At 51.9% G+C, this 19,015-nt stretch overlaps 2 protein-coding genes across 2 annotated transcripts; one reads left to right on the top strand and one right to left on the bottom strand.

Annotated features, from left to right (window-relative positions):
- Positions 1–11,373: 11,373 nt before the first annotated feature.
- On the bottom strand, positions 11,374–11,847 carry LOC142468485 (histone H2B 1.1-like). The gene has a single exon (XM_075575091.1). The coding sequence runs from the start codon at positions 11,823–11,825 to the stop codon at positions 11,445–11,447; it is 381 nt and encodes a 126-aa protein (XP_075431206.1). The 5' UTR covers positions 11,826–11,847; the 3' UTR covers positions 11,374–11,444.
- A 279-nt stretch (positions 11,848–12,126) lies between these two features.
- Positions 12,127–13,862, top strand: LOC142468112 (histone H2A type 1). Its single transcript, XM_075574249.1, has one exon. It carries the CDS (start codon positions 12,152–12,154, stop codon positions 12,545–12,547), a length of 396 nt encoding a protein of 131 aa, XP_075430364.1. The 5' UTR covers positions 12,127–12,151; the 3' UTR covers positions 12,548–13,862.
- Positions 13,863–19,015: the final 5,153 nt, after the last annotated feature.

Here is a 19,015-nt window from a genome sequence, read left to right as displayed (position 1 = left end):
TATCCACCCAGGATATCAGTTTATAGGCAGTATACACATTATCCCATGGTTACAAAACGTCTAGTTTCAGATATATATAACACTGTATTACTAGTACTCCTACCCCACCTCTTCGGTTCTTTTAATTGCTTTTATTTAGCCTTTTGTCTTGTTTTTGTGGTCTCCCAAACAGCTTTATTTTAAGTTATTCAATAAAGATTATATTTTAATTAGGATGTCTTCCTCTGTGCCACATTATAGGGATTATTTTCTTTCTTAGTCTGCCATTGCCCTATTCCCTGTGAGCACCACCCCTCCCTTGCTGTTTGGCTTTTCATTCCCTCTCCTATATGTTTGAGCAGGGTTACATCTGCATTACACACTAACGCAGTCCTTTCTGTATACATATCATTGAAATACAACATGCAGCAGCTTTGATTTTAAACTAGTGCTCCCATCTGGTTATTCAGAATCACAGCCTCACACCTAGATCCATTCTTATCAGCCTTTTTCCTAGTTCTAGCAAGCAAGAAAGTGGGAGATTTTGATGTTATGGAAGGAGAGATCCTTAAATTACATATGAGGCCAGGGAGCAATATCACCTATGGTGAGGTGTATTATATTAGCCAGCGGTATCTTATTCATCACCACGACCTTAGGTTTTAATATATACAGGCATACCCCGGTTTAAGGACACTCACTTTAAGTACACTCGCGAGTAAGTACATAGCACCCAATAGGCAAACAGCAGCTCACGCATGCGCCTGTCATCATGTCCTGAACAGCAATACCAGCTCCCTACCTGTACCGAAGCTGCTTGGAGACTATAGAGCCTGTTACAAATGCGTTATTTACATCAGTTAAGCACGTATATGACAAACTAACTAAAAAACTCTCTATCAGCGCTTGATCCAAGCAAAATATCGTGAATGCACCAAAACCAAATAAGATAAGTGCAAATGCAGATGCAGCCAAGGGGGCAGTAAACAAAAGACTGTTCCAAATCCAATTAACAATATAAATACAAAGATAATGTCCCCGGCGCAAAAATGATGATCACAATACCATATCAAAAGACAGTCCTGGATAGAATGACAGTCCTGATAGTGGAGTAATGCACCAACAAATGTAATGAAGTAACTTTTCCTCCAGGTATGATTCCCAGATGGTATCTGTAATTACAAATAAAAACAAAAACACACCATTGCGCAGTAATATAGACCACAATGCCCTAACCAGGAGAAGGATATCCCTACTTACAAGATAGACTCTTGTTGATTCAGGGGAGAGAATCTGTTCCAGGCTCCTTTCTTCTTCACCTCGATGTCCAGGGACCCCACGTGGTTCAAAAGATGGCTCTCTTCACACTGAACGGCGTCCTCGCAGGAGCAGCATGCACCGCAGCAGCCGTAGGTAGAGAGAAATAAAGACAGCCTAGTGTACTCCCCATAAAACTTTAATAACAAGGATAAAAAGCAGCAATGTTCACACTCACAATATGCAAGGGCAAACGTGCCACTTACGAATGCCGTCCGCAGCTTGTATCCAGCTCGGTGGGGTTGAGACACACGCAGTCACGCGCCGACTGATGACGTCAGTGGCGCAGCGCCGGTTGCTTTCCCCAACACCAAATGGTACACAGCGGGTGACGGCTCACATGCACTGTACTAGGCTCCTAGCTGTGTACCATTTGGTGTTGGGGAAAGCAACCGGCGCTGCGCCACTGACGTCATCAGTCGGCGCGTGACTGCGTGTGTCTCAACCCCACCGAGCTGGATACAAGCTGCGGACGGCATTCGTAAGTGGCACGTTTGCCCTTGCATATTGTGAGTGTGAACATTGCTGCTTTTTATCCTTGTTATTAAAGTTTTATGCGGAGTACACTAGGCTGTCTTTATTTCTCTCTACCTACGGCTGCTGCGGTGCATGCTGCTCCTGCGAGGACGCCGTTCAGTGTGAAGAGAGCCATCTTTTGAACCACGTGGGGTCCGTGGACATCGAGGTGAAGAAGAAAGGAGCCTGGAACAGATTCTCTCCCCTGAATCAACAAGAGTCTATCTTGTAAGTAGGGATATTCTTCTCCTGGTTAGGGCATGGTGGTCTATATTACTGCGCAATGGTGTGTTTTTGTTTTTATTTGTAATTACAGAAACCATCTGGGAATCATACCTGGAGGAAAAGTTACTTCATTACATTTGTTGGTGCATTACTCCACTATCAGGACTGTCATTCTATCCAGGACTGTCTTTTGATATGGTATTGTGATCATCATTTTTGCGCCGGGGACATTATCTTTGTATTTATAATGCACGTATATGACGATTGCAGTACAGTACATGCATCGATAAGTGGAAAAAAGGGAGTGTTTCACTTTAAGTACATTTTCGCTTTACATACATGCTCTGGTCCCATTGCGTATGTTAATGCGGGGTATGCCTGTATGTGTAGCCCTGCTTCCTATCGCTAGCAAGCCGCTACTCTGTGCTGTGTTACCTGTAGGCTCGCAGGGCCTAAGTCTCTGCCACGGAGAGCCTGGGGTGCGCACAATAGCTATAACGGGTGCAGCGCCTCCACCTGCGACAGCTCCCGCCAAAGGGGGAGTGAGTCTTCGCAGGACGTATATGCAAGAATTACACTCACACAGCCAAGTTCTATAACCAACCTACTTTACTGGCAGATATAACTCACAATTAGGTACACACCATAACATCCCAATATATACTTTATAACACGCCACGGCGGACGCCAACACAATCTTGCGCCACGGCGGGCGCCCCACAATCATGCGCCACGGCGGACGCCAATACTGCTTCCCACACCCTCCACGGGGTGATCCCACCCCGTGTACGATCCTTAATGGATTAGTCCTCCCGCTCACTGTAGGCCACTATGTGTATGTTGGGTGACTGCGCAGCCACTGTGTCTCGAGTGAATGAAGGGTACCGTTGGTGCACTTGTTGAAATACCTGACGAGCACTCCGGTGCTCGGAACTGCTACGGTCTTCGCAAAGAGTCTCTGTAAGTCGACACCGTTCTCTTAGAGAGAGAGGGTCCGGGGCGCTCCCACCCGAACTTCTGCAACAACAAGCGGGGTCTGAGCACAGACCTCCCACTCGAGGGTATAGTCCAGATCAGGGTCGTACAGATACTACGGGAACAGGAACCTCCCTAAGGCGATCCCTAGCTCAGCTTGTCTCTACTGTGACTCAGGGCTAACTGGGCCTGGGGCACATGGCCTGCGCCGGGGCGGATCAACCTCCCCTACACAGACACTACGTCTCTTCTCCTCTCCAACCAGCTCTCGCCCCACGTGCGCGCAACCACCTCCCTATATCTACTCCACCTCCGCAGCCCATTGGCTCAACCCTCTCACCTGACCCTCCCCGCGGGGCTGCTGGGACAAGGGTCTGCTATCTCCCGCCAATATACTCCCCTCCTTCGCGGGCTTTGCAACTCCCTCTGTGCAGGCACAACCTCCCGCTCTTTCAGGGTGAATAAGGGGTCACGGCTACATCCTCCCCCCTGTAGATTCCAATGACCCCGCTTGGACAACGATACAATACAACCAGTTATATAATGAAAAAACGCTAATACATAGGTCTCTAAATCAACTTGTACATTTCACTGAACATGATAATAACGGATTGAACGCGATTGCGAGCCCACTGCTGAGCCTCATAATGGGGTGCCCCAAAGTGATCATAAGCCAGCCTCGTTGGAGATTGACCAGCTCTTTGGCTTCTGCGAATTGGTTCTTCAGCTACCTCTTCTGGAGAGTAGCAATTCTCATCGGGCATTTCCAACTCTGCCCTTGAGGGGCGGGGTATATTTATAAAGTCTCTTTGTGGCACAAAGCACGGGCTCTGTGGATCTAGCGGCTGACTCATTGGAGTCAGCGTCTCTATCATTGGGCCAAGGGGCTCTTTGCCCGTAGCTTTTCCGGGAGATGCCCCACCGGCCGGAAGGCCCTTTTGAGAGGTTGCGTGGGTGGGTGACTGAGTGGGTGCGCGGGTGGGTGACTGAGTGGGTGCGCAGGTGCGTGTGCGAGTGGGTGCGCGGGTGGGTGACTGAGTGGGTGCGCGGGTGGGTTGCTGAGTGGGTGCGCGGGTGGGTGCGCGGGTGGGTGACTGAGTGGGTGTGCGGGTGGGTGACTGAGTGGGTGCACGGGTGGGTGACTGAGTGGGTGCGTGGGTGACTGAGTGGGTGCGCGGGTGGGTGACTGAGTGGGTGCGTGGGTGGGTGACTGAGTGGGTGCGCGGGTGGGTGACTGAGTGGGTGTGCGGGGTGGGTGAATGAGTGGGTGCGCGGGTGGGTGACTGAGTGGGTGGGTTACTGAGTGACTGTAAGGCAGGAGTGAAGGGGGGGGTGAAGGCAAGAGTGGGGGGGGTGAAGGCAAGAGTGGGGGGGGTGAAAGGCAAGAGTTGGGGGGGTGAAAGGCAAGAGTGGGGGGGTGAAGGCAAGAGTGGGGGGGTGAAGGCAAGAGTGGGGGGGTGAAGGCAAGAGTGGGGGGGTTGAAGGAAAGAGCGGGGAGGGGTGAAGGCAAGAGCGGGGGGTGAATGCAAGAGTGGGGGGGTGAAGGCAAGAGTGGGGGGGTGAAGGCAAGAGTGGGGGGGTGAAGGCAAGAGTGGCGGGGAGTGAAGGCAAGAGTGGGGGGGGTGGTGAAAGGCAAGAGTGGGTGGGTGGTGAAAGGCAAGAATGGGGGGGGGGTGAAAGGCAAGAGTGGGGGGGGTAGTGAAAAGCAAGAGTGGGGGTGGTGAAAGGCAAGAGTGGGGGGGTGGTGAAAGGCAAGAGTGGGGGGGTGGTGAAAGGCAAGAGAGGGGGGGGTGGTGAAAGGCAAGAGTGGGGGGGGTGGTGAAAGGCAAGAGTGGGTGGTGAAAGGCAAGAGTGGGTGGTGAAAGGCAAGAGTGGGGTGGTGAAAGGCAAGAGTGGGGGGGTAGTGAAAAGCAAGAGTGGGGGGGTGGTTAAAGGCAAGAGTGGGGGAGGTGGTGAAAGGCAAGAGTGGGGGGGGTGAAAGGCAAGAGTGGGGGGGTGGTGAAAGGCAAGAGTGGGGGGGGTGAAAGGCAAGAGTGGGGGGGTGAAAGGCAAGAGTGGGGGGTGAAAGGCAATTGCGGGGGGGTGAAAGGCAAGAGCGGGGGGGTGAAAGGCAAGAGCGGGGGGGGAAGGCAAGAGCGGGGGTGAAAGGCAGGAGGGGGGGTGAAAGGCAGGAGGGGGGGTGAAAGGCAGGAGGGGGGTGAAAGGCAGGGGGGGTGAAAGGCAGGAGGGGGGGTGAAAGGCAGGAGGGGGGTGAAAAGCAAGAGTGGGGGGGGTGAAAGGCAAGAGCGGGGGGGTGAAAGGCAAGAGCGGGGGGGTGAAAGGCAAGAGCGGGGGGGTGAAAGGCAGGAGCGGGGGGGGTGAAAGGCAGGAGCGGGGGGGGGGTGAAAGGCAGGAGCGGGGGGGGTGAAAGGCAGGAGTGGGGGGGGTGAAAGGCAGGAGCAGGGGGGGGGTGAAAGGCAGGAGCGGGGGGGGTGAAAGGCAGGAGCGGGCGTGCATGCTAGAGGCGGCAGCAGGCGAGAGGCAACGGCCTGGAGTGTGCGGCGTGCGGGAGAGGTGAGCAGCAGGGAGAGAGGCGATGGTCGGGTGTGATAGCGGGCGGAGATGCGACTTCTTGGAGTGGTGGTGTAAGGGAATGGTGATGCGGGGGGCCGGTGGCCGGAGTGGGGGGGTGGTGAAAGGCAAGAGAGGGGGGGGTGGTGAAAGGCAAGAGTGGGGGGGGTGGTGAAAGGCAAGAGTGGGTGGTGAAAGGCAAGAGTGGGTGGTGAAAGGCAAGAGTGGGGTGGTGAAAGGCAAGAGTGGGGGGGTAGTGAAAAGCAAGAGTGGGGGGGTGGTTAAAGGCAAGAGTGGGGGAGGTGGTGAAAGGCAAGAGTGGGGGGGGTGAAAGGCAAGAGTGGGGGGGTGGTGAAAGGCAAGAGTGGGGGGGGTGAAAGGCAAGAGTGGGGGGGTGAAAGGCAAGAGTGGGGGGTGAAAGGCAATTGCGGGGGGGTGAAAGGCAAGAGCGGGGGGGGTGAAAGGCAAGAGCGGGGGGGGAAGGCAAGAGCGGGGGTGAAAGGCAGGAGGGGGGGTGAAAGGCAGGAGGGGGGGTGAAAGGCAGGAGGGGGGTGAAAGGCAGGGGGGGTGAAAGGCAGGAGGGGGGGTGAAAGGCAGGAGGGGGGTGAAAAGCAAGAGTGGGGGGGGTGAAAGGCAAGAGCGGGGGGGTGAAAGGCAAGAGCGGGGGGGTGAAAGGCAAGAGCGGGGGGGTGAAAGGCAGGAGCGGGGGGGGTGAAAGGCAGGAGCGGGGGGGGGGGTGAAAGGCAGGAGCGGGGGGGGTGAAAGGCAGGAGTGGGGGGGGTGAAAGGCAGGAGCAGGGGGGGGGTGAAAGGCAGGAGCGGGGGGGGTGAAAGGCAGGAGCGGGCGTGCATGCTAGAGGCGGCAGCAGGCGAGAGGCAACGGCCTGGAGTGTGCGGCGTGCGGGAGAGGTGAGCAGCAGGGAGAGAGGCGATGGTCGGGTGTGATAGCGGGCGGAGATGCGACTTCTTGGAGTGGTGGTGTAAGGGAATGGTGATGCGGGGGGCCGGTGGCGGTGTATGTGAGGCGGCGGTGAGAGGGGCTGATGGTGCGGTTCGAGGGGGGGTGGTAATGCGGGTGTGAGGCGGCGGTGTGAGAGACAGATCCGGCAGGGGGTGCGGATGGAGGTTGTGGCCCGGGTGTAGTGTGGCTGGTGGGTTTCAGCGGGCAGGGTTTGAGGTGCGGCTGGGGGGGTTGCAGAGGCGCTCGATGAGGAGGAGAATCTGTGGCTGCACTGCACTCAGAGGGGCACGCGGTGTAGCCGTGGAGGGCGGGACACCTGGGGGGGGGCGAGGTACACCGACCAATGAGAGCCGTGGGGGGGTGGGACACAGGGGGGGGTGAGCCAATGAGAGCCGTGGGAGGGCAGCCAGCCCACGGACCAACGGACCAATCAGATTGCCCCTAGACACGGACATACAATGGTTTCAAGAATATATATATAGATAAAATAAATAAAATAAAGAGACATATTAATCGCTTGTACACCATCACGTTGCCATGACAACGGGGCATCACTTGGTCTAATCCTGGACCCAGCCACATACACACCTGTGTTAACCTTCTTATTTAATACTGACTGTAAAACACGCCTCACCAATCAAGCATCCCAATAAACTGCACTCATGGCTATTGTCCCACACCCACAGTCACTCGAACCAACCATTGTGGCCAAGCACTGCCATCTACAGCACTTATTCCATCACCTGCTAACTCTGTAATCTTATCATACCCCTTAGATTGTAAGCTCTTTGGGGCAGGGATTGCCTTTCCTATTGTCTGATTTTCTGCACTTATTGTATTATTATAATTCCCTGTACTGTATTCTTTGTGAAGCGCCGAGTACACTTTTGGCGCTATATACATGTAGCACACTTTCCCCCACTCCGTTGAAGATATGTGGCTACGGTGTGTGTGGTGCGGTGCAATACATGTGGCTCACAGGAAACCTGATCCTCTGCTACTAGGGACCTGGTGTGTACCTGAGTCAATGATCGGTAGCGCCTCCACCTGTACGGGATTCTACTATGTGGAATTACCCCGTTACAGGAACTCCATGCAACAAAACACACTTGTGTAAGTATAACAGTTTTACTGCACAGAATAATAGTAATAACACTCCAAAACACACAAGCCTCGCAGTGGCGTGCCTTTTCACTGTGCTTCCCTGTGCACCGTGTCCTCCAACTCACAGAGTTTACTCCCAAGTACTAAGGTGCACCTGGGCACCCACGCCCTGATGTCCACAGAGTCACTCACCCTCCCACGTGTGTGTGTGACAGCGCTGCCCCACTAGCCCATGTATGGTTGGTGCACTTGGTGAGATGAGTGACGGGTGCGTCCACACCCGGGAGCGCAGTGATGAAGATGGGATCCACGGAACCAAAGCGATGAACCGCGATGCCTCCACCTCTACTTTGGGTGGGTCCCGTGTGGACTGTACTGTACCACCATGTACAATGTCTCTTGGATTAGATGGGTGATCTGGTCCTAGATCACCTAAGGTCAGCGCAGCCACGTCCTTGCTAGATCCCTATAGAAGCTAATGGTGCAGTGTACCTGTCGCAGCCACAATCTGGTTTGGGTCTCTGGGCCTACACCTTGGGCCTTAGGCTAAGGCCCCGCTCCCAGAGTCAGCGCACCTGCGCTGCTGACAGGCGGTGCGCTGAGATACACAGACCGCGATCTGCGGTCTGTAGGGAGCGGGAGCCGGAGCGGGAGGTGGGAGGTTTGATCGGGAGGTGGGCGGGAGGTGGGAGGTTTGATCGGGAGGTGGGCGGGAGGTGGGCGGTTTGACAGGGAGGGGGGGCGTGGCTTGAGCGGAGGGACCCGCTACTCTCCCCCCCCTCCCTCCACGGACTCGGGCTGGAGCTGGAAGGTAAGTTTAAACACACACACGCAGGCACTCATTCATACACGCGCACACACACAGGCAGGCACTCACGCACTCATACACACACACACACACAGACAGAGGCAGGCACTCGGGCACACACACACACACAGACAGGCACTCACGCACTCAGACACATACACACACAGACAGGCACGCACTCAGACACACACACAGAGAAAGGCACTCACCTGCTTTCACTCCACACTCCTCCCCGCTCCCCGAAGCCTCTCCTCCTCCCGAAGCCTCCCCTCCCCATTGGCTCACAGCCACACACGTCACGCGTCAACGCTAGGAAACACCATTCTCTGGTGTCTCCAGCGGCTGACGCGCTACAGCGTGTAGTGCTCTGTGCAGCCAGGGGGGACCGGGACCGGCTCGCGAGGATTCCCCTGCTGGTGGGGAACTCGCGACCCGCCGCCCGCACCAACGAGCGCAGCGGGACCGAGGCCTAAGGGGGTTATGTGGGCCTAGTCCAGGGAAGTAAAGATGAAGTGATAGGCGGTCACTGCAAAATGGAACTCAGCTATACTCAGAAAAATAAAATCAGCTTTATTAGAACAAAATGTTGCACATCACAGACAGGAACACTCTGACGCGTTTCAACCCGACACGGGACTTTATCAAAGTGACTTGATAAAGTCCCGTGTCGGGTTGAAACGCGTCAGAGTGTTCCTGTCTGTGATGTGCAGCATTTTGTTCTAATAAAGCTGATTTTATTTTTCTGAGTATAGCTGAGTTCCATTTTGCAGTGACCGCCTATCACTTCATCTTTACTTCTATCTACATTGGCTGGAGCATGCAGGATTCTCACTACAACAACAAGGGGGATATATTCTCTCCCCAGCGTGAGTGCTGGCGCCATTCCTTTGAATTTGAGAACGCGCCGGAGCGCTCGGCATGCTGGGATACAACCGGACCAACAGCTCTTCATTTACACGGGAGACGGCCCTTCTTACCTACCGTGAGCTCGGACCGGACGGACGGGCAGCGAAGACACCAGGTCGGGTAAGGGCAGCAGTTTGTGGGTTTATCGGAGTTCATGGGTGACGTGTCTGCGTATGCATCACCCTCTGTCTCTATCCATTATTCTGCATACTAGCTCACCACCCAGAGATGAGTCTATACATGCAACCCTCTTCTATGACTTATTTTTTCACATTTGTAGTGAGATTTCGAACATTGTGATCTATATACTGATTGGAGGCGTTTGCAAAATAGCCATACACGTGACTTTGTAGCATCAGATACACGGGGTTCATTCCCCTTTTCTTCTACATTCTAGTCCAGGGAAGAACAGCTCCCTGGACACTACCTCAGCTTCAGCTCCCTCCGTAGACTGGCATGCTCCTGAGCACGCGAAAATGTATCTTCCTCCTCCCAGCTCTATCGGCTGTTGCACACTGCCTGACTATCAGCCCCATGGCATCATGGGTCTTGTAGTCCCCGCGGAGCTAATGGTCTCTGGCTAATGGACGCCGCTATGCGCCTTACTGCGCATTCGCATCTTTCCTTCTAATGGCTTCAGTCCTCAATAGTGTTCTGCGCATACGCAATTGAAAACAAGATGGCGGTACCCTTTACCGGGAGCCGCCAGGAGCCCTTGGAGATGTGCTCGCCACTTCCAGCAGCCGCTCGCATCTCCCACAGCAGCGAGCGGCACCTCTCTGACACCCCCGCATCACCATCGGGGTAAGAGGTTAGAGGGGAATACAGAGAGCCGAGGGACCAGTGGGGACAGGGTTACATCAATAAAGATATAGATACATGGCAATTTGACACCGCAATGTCATATCTTCATGGCAATGCGCCCCATTTGACATCACGGAGCCACGCTGACTGGACCATGCAGGGGGAGATGCCGCCACCGGTAAGAGAAATATATCAAATAAATGTAAAAAAATGTATTGCAAAAAGTCTCTGGGTTAGCCTTCAATAGAAGGTGGCAACACTGCTCATTGCCCATATTGTCACAACATGTATCGGGGTAAACTTCTGGACAGAGGATCCCGCACCTAGAACTTTATGTTGTACCCCACCTTGGGGGGAGAATGAGAGAGCGAGCGAGATAGCGTTTTTAATGTACTGGGATGTTTGTGGGAACTTTTTCCAATAAATACATTTTTGTTCAACTCTGCAGTCTAGCTCACTGTTCCCTGGTGTAATTGTCCTGGTCACCTGTAACAGTCACCATACAATGAATGGATAAAATCCAGTCCAGATATATTTCACAAGTGGAGAATTAGATATATTAGCGATCTTCCATTTGCTGGAAGTAGAGAGATGCAGACTTGTGCAGTTTGATACATGTGATTCCCAGCAGGAAGTGTGTTAAAGCAGCACTTTGAAAACTGCAGCAGTGCCGAGTGAAACGTTCCTTAATCTCTTTCAATCAGAACACAGACATTTCAGCAGTGATGTCATAAAAGACTTAGGGCATATCTGTATTTTAGTGAGGTTCAAAAAGGGCGAGTGAGGTAAAAATATCAAATCTCGCATTGAGTCTGAGCAAGAATTCAATCTCTAACACGCAGCGCCACACTGTGGTATTTGTGTGAACTGCAGATTCTGAAGGACTGAAGGATTCTTGGCGCTTTCTACTTTACTGAAGAGGCGGGAGACCCGCAGATAAACAAGTAAAAAGCATACACGTTTCAGAAAACTAAGTATAGCACAACAGATGGTTGGACATTAAGCTCTAAAATGCTGAACAGACATCACAATAGTAATTGCACAAATTTAAATGTTTCACACTGCAAACCTAACCCCAAGTAACTCCTTATTAAACTGAGCAAATTAGTCTGTGTAGCTCAGATTAACTACAAAATAACCGTATAAAAAGTGCAATATAACCTTATGACAAAACAATCATTACATTAGATAGACCCTTTATCCCGAATAGAATAAATATGAGCATTACAGCTTTCATGTGGATAAAGTGGGTGGCTCTTAAAAGAGCCTTTGTGTTTGTGGGTCGGTGATCAGATCAGGGTTACTTGGCGCTGGTGTACTTGGTGACAGCCTTGGTGCCCTCGGACACTGCGTGCTTGGCCAGCTCTCCCGGTAACAGCAGGCGCACAGCAGTCTGGATCTCCCGGGAAGTGATGGTTGATCGCTTGTTGTAATGAGCCAGGCGGCACGATTCCCCTGCGATGCGCTCGAAGATATCATTCACAAAGGAGTTCATGATGCCCATGGCCTTGGAGGAGATGCCGGTGTCAGGGTGAACCTGCTTCAGCACCTTGTACACGTAAATGGCGTAACTTTCCTTCCTGCTCTTCCTACGCTTCTTCCCATCTTTCTTCTGAGTCTTGGTCACGGCTTTCTTAGAGCCCTTCTTGGCAGCTGGCGCAGACTTGGCTGGTTCAGGCATATTAATCGATGCTTCCTCTTCCACCTGCAGAGAAACAATGCCTAACTCCTCCCCCAGCAGCTCTATTTATAGATATCCTATGCAAATGAGGCGATTCAGTCTTCTGTTTGTCTATTGGTTAAGAATATCATGTGATGATTGTGACCTCACCAGATGTAATTCAACTAAGGTGATTGGTGGTTGCAGGATTCTTGAACTGATTGGCTGCTTTCAAAACTGTCCAATCACAGAGAAGTTTGACTGCTCCAGGAAGGTATAAATACAGGCACAGGGGGCGGGGTTTGTTATTTCTTTTTCTGTTAGAGCTGCAGTCAGATTGATAGAAGATGTCTGGAAGAGGCAAACAGGGCGGGAAAACTCGTGCTAAGGCAAAGACTCGCTCATCTCGGGCTGGCCTGCAGTTTCCAGTGGGCCGTGTGCATAGACTGCTCCGGAAGGGAAATTATGCTCAGCGTGTGGGAGCCGGTGCCCCGGTCTATTTGGCCGCAGTGCTGGAGTATCTGACCGCTGAGATCCTGGAATTGGCCGGTAACGCCGCCCGGGACAATAAGAAGTCCCGCATCATCCCCCGGCACCTGCAGCTCGCTGTGAGGAACGATGAGGAGCTGAACAGGCTGCTCGGAGGGGTCACCATCGCCCAGGGGGGTGTCCTGCCCAACATCCAGGCCGTGCTGCTGCCCAAGAAAACCGAGAGCCACAAATCGGCCAAGAGCAGCAAGTGAGCTGAACACCCGAGACCAGGAGCGGAGAATCCCAAATACCCAACAACACAAAGGCTCTTTTCAGAGCCACCCACAGTGTCGAGGAAGAGTTTAATTACATCGTGTTTACTGCACTGATGCACACTTCTACCTAAGTATCTGTATCCGTTTTAATTGATAATGCTAGTTAATTTAGTTTTGATTAAATGTATACACTACAAATGGAAGTAAATGTATCTCAATATGTCAGTGCTTTCAATAGGAAAAGCAATAATGAATTTACTAGAACTGCAGATATTAAACACGAAGGAGAATCGATATGTTCTTTCACTTATTACAAAGGTTTGGGTTCAGCTACTGTACACACTTGTAGTAACTGCTATAACCCAACAAGAAAAAATAAATCAATGTTGTTTACCATAAAGTCACTACAGCATTTCACTTGGGGTGAACTTTCCTACCGACTTGATGGTTGTGAAGTATTTATTTTGTTAGAGCCATAATTCTAAAAAAAAACGAAAAAGTCCTTATTTACAGGCCACCCCTAAATTAAAAGCAATGTTGTGAAGTGTAGCATGGATAATGCATAGTGTAATTGAATATATTTTCTATTTGAGAGCAAAAGGCGCCAAAACATTTTTTTTAAATAAACAAAAGAACACACGGTGGCGCTGTTGGATTAGAAATCGGTATCTTTATTATTGGTATTGTAAATTCGAAACCTGTTTTTTAAACCGGACGCAAGTCATCAAGGCATGAAGCTGTTCTAGTGGAAAACATATACGCACATATCGCTCAATATCTCACATTAAACAATGAGAAGTGAGATTCTCATTCATGCTTAAAATTTTTTAAAAAAAAGTGCATTCAAACAAAATAAACAGCACATGGTGGAAGTATTGGTGATACAATTAATTGAATTATCTCCTTGCATGTAAATTGCTAATTTTCCATAACAAACACATGGTTGGCAGTAATAAGGGGGGAAAAAAAGGGTTTTAATAGGATGTAAAACAATCTGATTTGCCAAACTGAATCAAAGAACAGAGAGCCTCAAATTAATTCATTTATGAGACGAACAATCATTATTATTATTTTTATCAATAGTATACTCAGTGCTATGAACCGAAATGTAACAAGCAGAGCAAGTGCCAGGTGTGAATTTATTTATTCCTGAGGAAAGCAGCAGAAACATGAACAAAGTTCAACAGATCTATGGAATAACATTTTATAAAACAACTTGCTTCATTATACTTTTTACTGTACCTGCACTTAAACATACGAGAAGAGTTTACAATTTACACCCCAAAATGTTGCACATGTAAAGTCAGTGATGTATGAAAATAAGTTTGCACTTTGCATTATATAAATATATTTTAAAGCATTTAGAGCTTTGTAGAAATAAAGGAATTTTCTTTTTGGTACACGTTTTCTCTCTATATTACACATTTTTGCGGGCATCTCCAGTGGGGGAGTTCTCATCTCCCCCCCCCCCCCCCCCCCCCCACCTCTCAACCCCCACACACTCTTCCTTGGTTGCCTTTTTAATTTAGTCTCCCCGGTGGCCATAGGGCAGCGGGCAGGGGCTATGTGGAGGAACCTTTGAGACTTGTAAACCTGCAGAATGATTTATAGCTTGAGCTAACTGGGAATGTGTGTGATATATATCTGCTATATATATATATATATTAAATATATACATTGTATATATGAAATGTACTACATGTATCTAGTACTGCTGCTTATATATATATATATATATATATATATATATATATATATATATATATATATATATATATATATATACTAGCTGATATAGCCGGCGTTGCCCGGGATGTAAATACGTAATAGGTAGTATTATTTATAAATCGTTTAACAGTGTTGGATAATAATGATGTTGAAAAGGAAGATGGAATAAAATGTACAATGTATATTTTGGTGACATAAGAGATGTAAAAATGTGATGAATGTGTCCTGCTAGGGTGTGAGGCGGCGGGTGGCGCGTGTGTTGTGAGTGCTGTCTGTGAGTGGGGGGCCTGCTAGAGTGTGAGGCGGCGGGTGGCACGTGGGTTGTGAGTGCTGTCTGTGAGTGGGGGGCCTGTTAGGGTGTGAGGCGGCGGGTGGCGCGTGTGTTGTGAGTGCTGTCTGTGAGTGGGGGGCCTGCTAGAGTGTGAGGCGGCGGGTGGCGCGTGAGTTGTGAGTGCTGTCTGTGAATGGGGGGCCTGTTAGGGTGTGAGGCGGCGGATGGCGCGTGGGTTGTGAGTGCTGTCTGTGAGTGGGGGTCCTGCTAGGGTGTGAGGCGGCGGATGGCGCGTGGGTTGGGAGTGCTATCTGTGAGTGGGGGTCCTGCTAGGGTGTGATGCGGCGGGTCAGTGATGTCGGTGCGTATGGGCGGGAGGCAGCAGGTGTGTGGCGGGTGTGTGAGTGGCGACAGGTGTGTGTTGAGTGCGTGCGCCAGCTGTGAGGCAGAGGCGGCTGGGTGAAAGGCGAAGGCAGGGGGGGAGGCGGGAAGGTGGGGGGGAGGCGATAAGGCGGAGGTGATAAGGTGGGGTGGGGGGGGGAGTGGAGGGGGGAAGGGGAGTGGAGGGGGGAAGAAGGGGGGGAGTGGAGGGGGAGGAAGGGGGGGAGTGAAGGGGGGGCAGTGGAGGGGGGAGAGTGGGGGGGAGGAAGGGGGGGAGGAAGGGGTGGAGGAGGGGGAAAGGGGGGGAGTGGAGGAGGAAGGGGGGAGTGGAGGGGGTGGGGGGGAGAAAGGGGGGAGTGGAGGAGGGGAGGGGAGTGGAGGGGGTGGGGGGAGGAAGCGGGGGAGTGGAGGGGCGGGAGTGGAGGGGGGGAGGAAGGGGGGGAGTGGAGGGGGAGGAGAAAGGGGGGAAATGGAAGGGGGGAGTGGAGGGGGGGAGCAGGGGGCATATGTATAGTCATAATTTATGGATCCGGTTGCCTCCCCCCGTCCGGGCGTCCGTTCCCCCGCTAGCTGGGCGGCTGGCTGGGCGGCTGGCCGCCCCTCTGCTTGTTCTCGGATAGCTCGGGCCTCTCCCTCCTCCCCCCACCCCCGTTCCCCGATGGCTCTGCCGCTTACCCCCCCGCCGGCCGCTTGCTCCCCCGATGGTTCGTCCAGCCAATGGAGGTGCGTGCCGGCGGCGGCAGGAAGCGCCATGTGTGTTCGTGGCCGTAGGCGCGGGGTAATGGTGCGCTCCCCCGGGCGGCTGCTCCGCCGCTTGTTCCTGGGCGGTTGAGGCGGGACGCGCAGGGGTGTTCAGCGGCAGGGGTTTAAGGTGTGAGGCAGGAGGGGTTTAAGGTGTGAGGCAAGAGGGGTGTAAAGCAGGAGGGGTTTAAGGTGTGAGGCAAGAGGTGTGTAAGGTGTGAGGCGCAGGTCTAAGGTGAGGCAGCACGCCTGCGGGAGGGGTGTGAGGCGCAGGGTGTACTGTCTTACCTGGTCTGCTGCACATCCTGTGGTAGGCCATCTTTGAGAGGAGCACGCGGTGTGAGGGAGAGTGAGTGTGTGTGTGTGTGTGTGTGACCACACCAGCCAATGAGAGGTGTGCGGGGGCGGGCGGACCAAGGGAGCCATCTCATTGGCCTGAGGCGGAGTGACGGGCCAAATGTCCAATGTGATTGCCCCTAGGGACAGGCCAGCCAGGCAAACACACATACAACGGTTTGAGAAATATATATATATACACACACACAATACCGTTCTGTGGCTAACGTAATGCTTTTATTTGTGTGTGTATATATATATATACCACAATTATTAAGGTTAGGGTGGGTAAAAAAAGTGACAAAAACCCTCCACAGTGTGCTGGGCGATAATGGGGAAAGATAGGGTTGCAGACCTGTCTAAGACATGCAAATGAACATACAGTAATATTTACAGTTGCTTTATGCTATATATATAAAGTGCTGACGTCACAGTGCTGGCAGTTGAGGCCGGGCTGTGTTCTGGTAAATCACATGCCTCCTTACGGCCGCCGCTCCCCCACACGCCCGCTGACATGCGGCGGCGCCGCTCGCTCCCACCCGCTCAACATTTACTCACCTCCGCCACAGCTCCTAACGAGCGCCGCTCCCCCCGCCCCCCACCCACCCGCTAACATGCGACGGCGCTCCCCCCCACCCGCTCAACATTTACTCATCGTTGCCACAGCTCCTAACGAGTGCCGCTCCCCCTGCCCCCCCACCCACCCGCTGACGCCACGGACACGCAAAAGCGGCTGGCAGCAACGCTGTTTCTCCCACACGTCCGCTGCCATGCCGCATATGCGCTGTTCTCCGCGCCTGCTGACATGCCACGCATGCGGTAGTCATGGCGACGCTCACAGATGCCACGGCTTGGAGACCTCCCTGCGCTGCCGCTGCTTCACATGCCTGTCTCATGCTTGTAGCTGATCTCCGGGCCGGTCACCGACCCCCTGCCCGGCGGGATGTCTGTCGGACATGGAGGCCCGCGCCCTGCTGGATATCTGGGGGGAGGCGGACGTGCCGGGATCCTGCCCGACCTGAGTCCCGTGATCCTGCTTCTCCCCCTGGACCCCCGTGCAGGGGAGGTGAGCTGGCGGAGGAGACCTAGGAGCTGAGGGGGGCCGAGGAGGAAGACGAGGAGCCGCCCCACCCTGGGGAAGTGGGGTGGCCCGAGTTATCCCAGGACAACTTCACAGGAGGACTACGGGGAGGGCTCGTACTGCTAAACCGAGCACCCGATCAAGGTGGAGGAGTGGCCCAGCGCTGCCATCCGTCATTCAGATATACTCATACTCACCTCCTGTGTCACACACACAGTCACACAAACCCTGTGTCACACACACGCACACACCGTGTCACACACAGACACACACACTGTCACACGCGCACACAGTCACACACACAGTCACACAAACCCTGTGTCACACACAGACACACACATGCGCACTCACACACACACTGTCACACACACACACACTGTCACACGCACACACAGTCACATACACTGTCACACGCACACAGTCACACACACAGTCACACAAACCCTGTGTCACACAGACACACACATGCGCACTCACAGACACACTGTCACACACACACACACATGCACACACACACACACACTGTCGCACGCGCACACAGTCACACGCACAGTCACACGCACAGTCACGCACACTCACACGCACACTCACACAAGGAATTCACACGTAGTGCAAATAGCTAATACAGGGGATGTGTGCCGAGCATGCGCATTCTAAGTCAAATTTATTTGCGTTTTGTCAATGAAATTGTATTTTGATTTTTAATTAAAACATCACCAACACAAATACTATTTCTGTGACAAAAGTCAAAGAAGTTTCACTGACTATGCGCATGCACAGCACACACAGCTTTTTCTATATCAACCCACGCTCTTGTATCAAGTGCCAAGTTTCATAGAAGTAGTTGACGCAGCTGAGATGCCTGGAGGTACTTCCGCAGCTTAGGCACTACCAGACCACCCAAATTTGAGGGCCTCTGTTGAACTGTGCTCTTGATCCTGGATCTTTTACCTGACCATATGAACCTAGCAATATTACGCTGTAAATTAATCAGCTCCTTGTTAAGGACCTGGATAGGGAGAGTCCGGAAAAGGTACATTGTCCTGGAATGGAGAGTCATATTGACCGGCGTTATCCTACCCACCCAGGAAATACAGTATCTATCCCAGTCTTGCAGATCGTTCTTGAGCTTACAAATCTGTTGGGGGTAATTATACTTGTAGAGTGACAATATGGATTTTGTAGGGTTTATGCCCAGATATGGTATATAGTTTATATACCATGTTAATATTAGAGAGTTTGATCTGGTTGTGAGGAACATTTATACTTAAAGCTAATGAATTTGATTGATTTTAAAGCCTGACACTGCCAAATTATCCCAGTGCTTGGAAAAGGTTAAGAAGAGTGGTGAGCAGTTTGGATATTGTCATTAGTATGTCATCAGCAAATAATTACACTTTTTATTCGGTGTTCCCAACCCTTATAACGGACACATTAGGGTCTGACCTAAGATCGGCTGCCAAAGCTTCAAAAGAGAGAGCGGATAAAAGTGGCAAAGGGGGCAACTCTGCCATGTGCTATTTGCACTGAATATAGTGTCTGACAGTAGCCGTGGATTCCTAACCTGGGCACCTCGGCCATGATATAGGGTCTGTGTGCCTTTGAAAAAGTCCCCTGAGAATCCCATTTCTGAGAGTAGCATGCAGGGAGTATTCTCAACATCTGTGGATTAGGTGAAGGGTCCTACAGACATTGTCTGGGGCATGTATTGAGGGGATAAAACCTTCTTGGTCGTTGTCACAGGGACCAGAACTTTCAACACCTAAACCACCGGGATCACCATCACCAGACAGGACACAATAGTTGAATAAACGAAAGTTTATTATGGCAAGCCAGCACACACACAAAATACACACACAGTGAAACACTCACCATCTGGGGTCCTGGGGATAGAGGAATTTATCCTCAACTATGTGCAGGGGCCTGC

The sequence above is a fragment of the Ascaphus truei genome, chromosome 17, assembly GCF_040206685.1.
Source record: "Ascaphus truei isolate aAscTru1 chromosome 17, aAscTru1.hap1, whole genome shotgun sequence".
NCBI classification, from domain to species: Eukaryota; Metazoa; Chordata; class Amphibia; order Anura; family Ascaphidae; genus Ascaphus; species Ascaphus truei.
The sequence above is the reverse complement of the archived record's forward strand: the minus strand, read 5'-3'. Positions and strand labels throughout refer to the sequence as shown.

What these genes read in the sequence shown, in the direction of transcription:
- LOC142468485 (XM_075575091.1), bottom strand. Translation starts at nt 11,825, where the DNA reads ATGCCTGAACCAGCCAAGTCTGCGCCAGCTGCCAAGAAGGGCTCTAAG.
- LOC142468112 (XM_075574249.1), top strand. Translation starts at nt 12,152, where the DNA reads ATGTCTGGAAGAGGCAAACAGGGCGGGAAAACTCGTGCTAAGGCAAAG.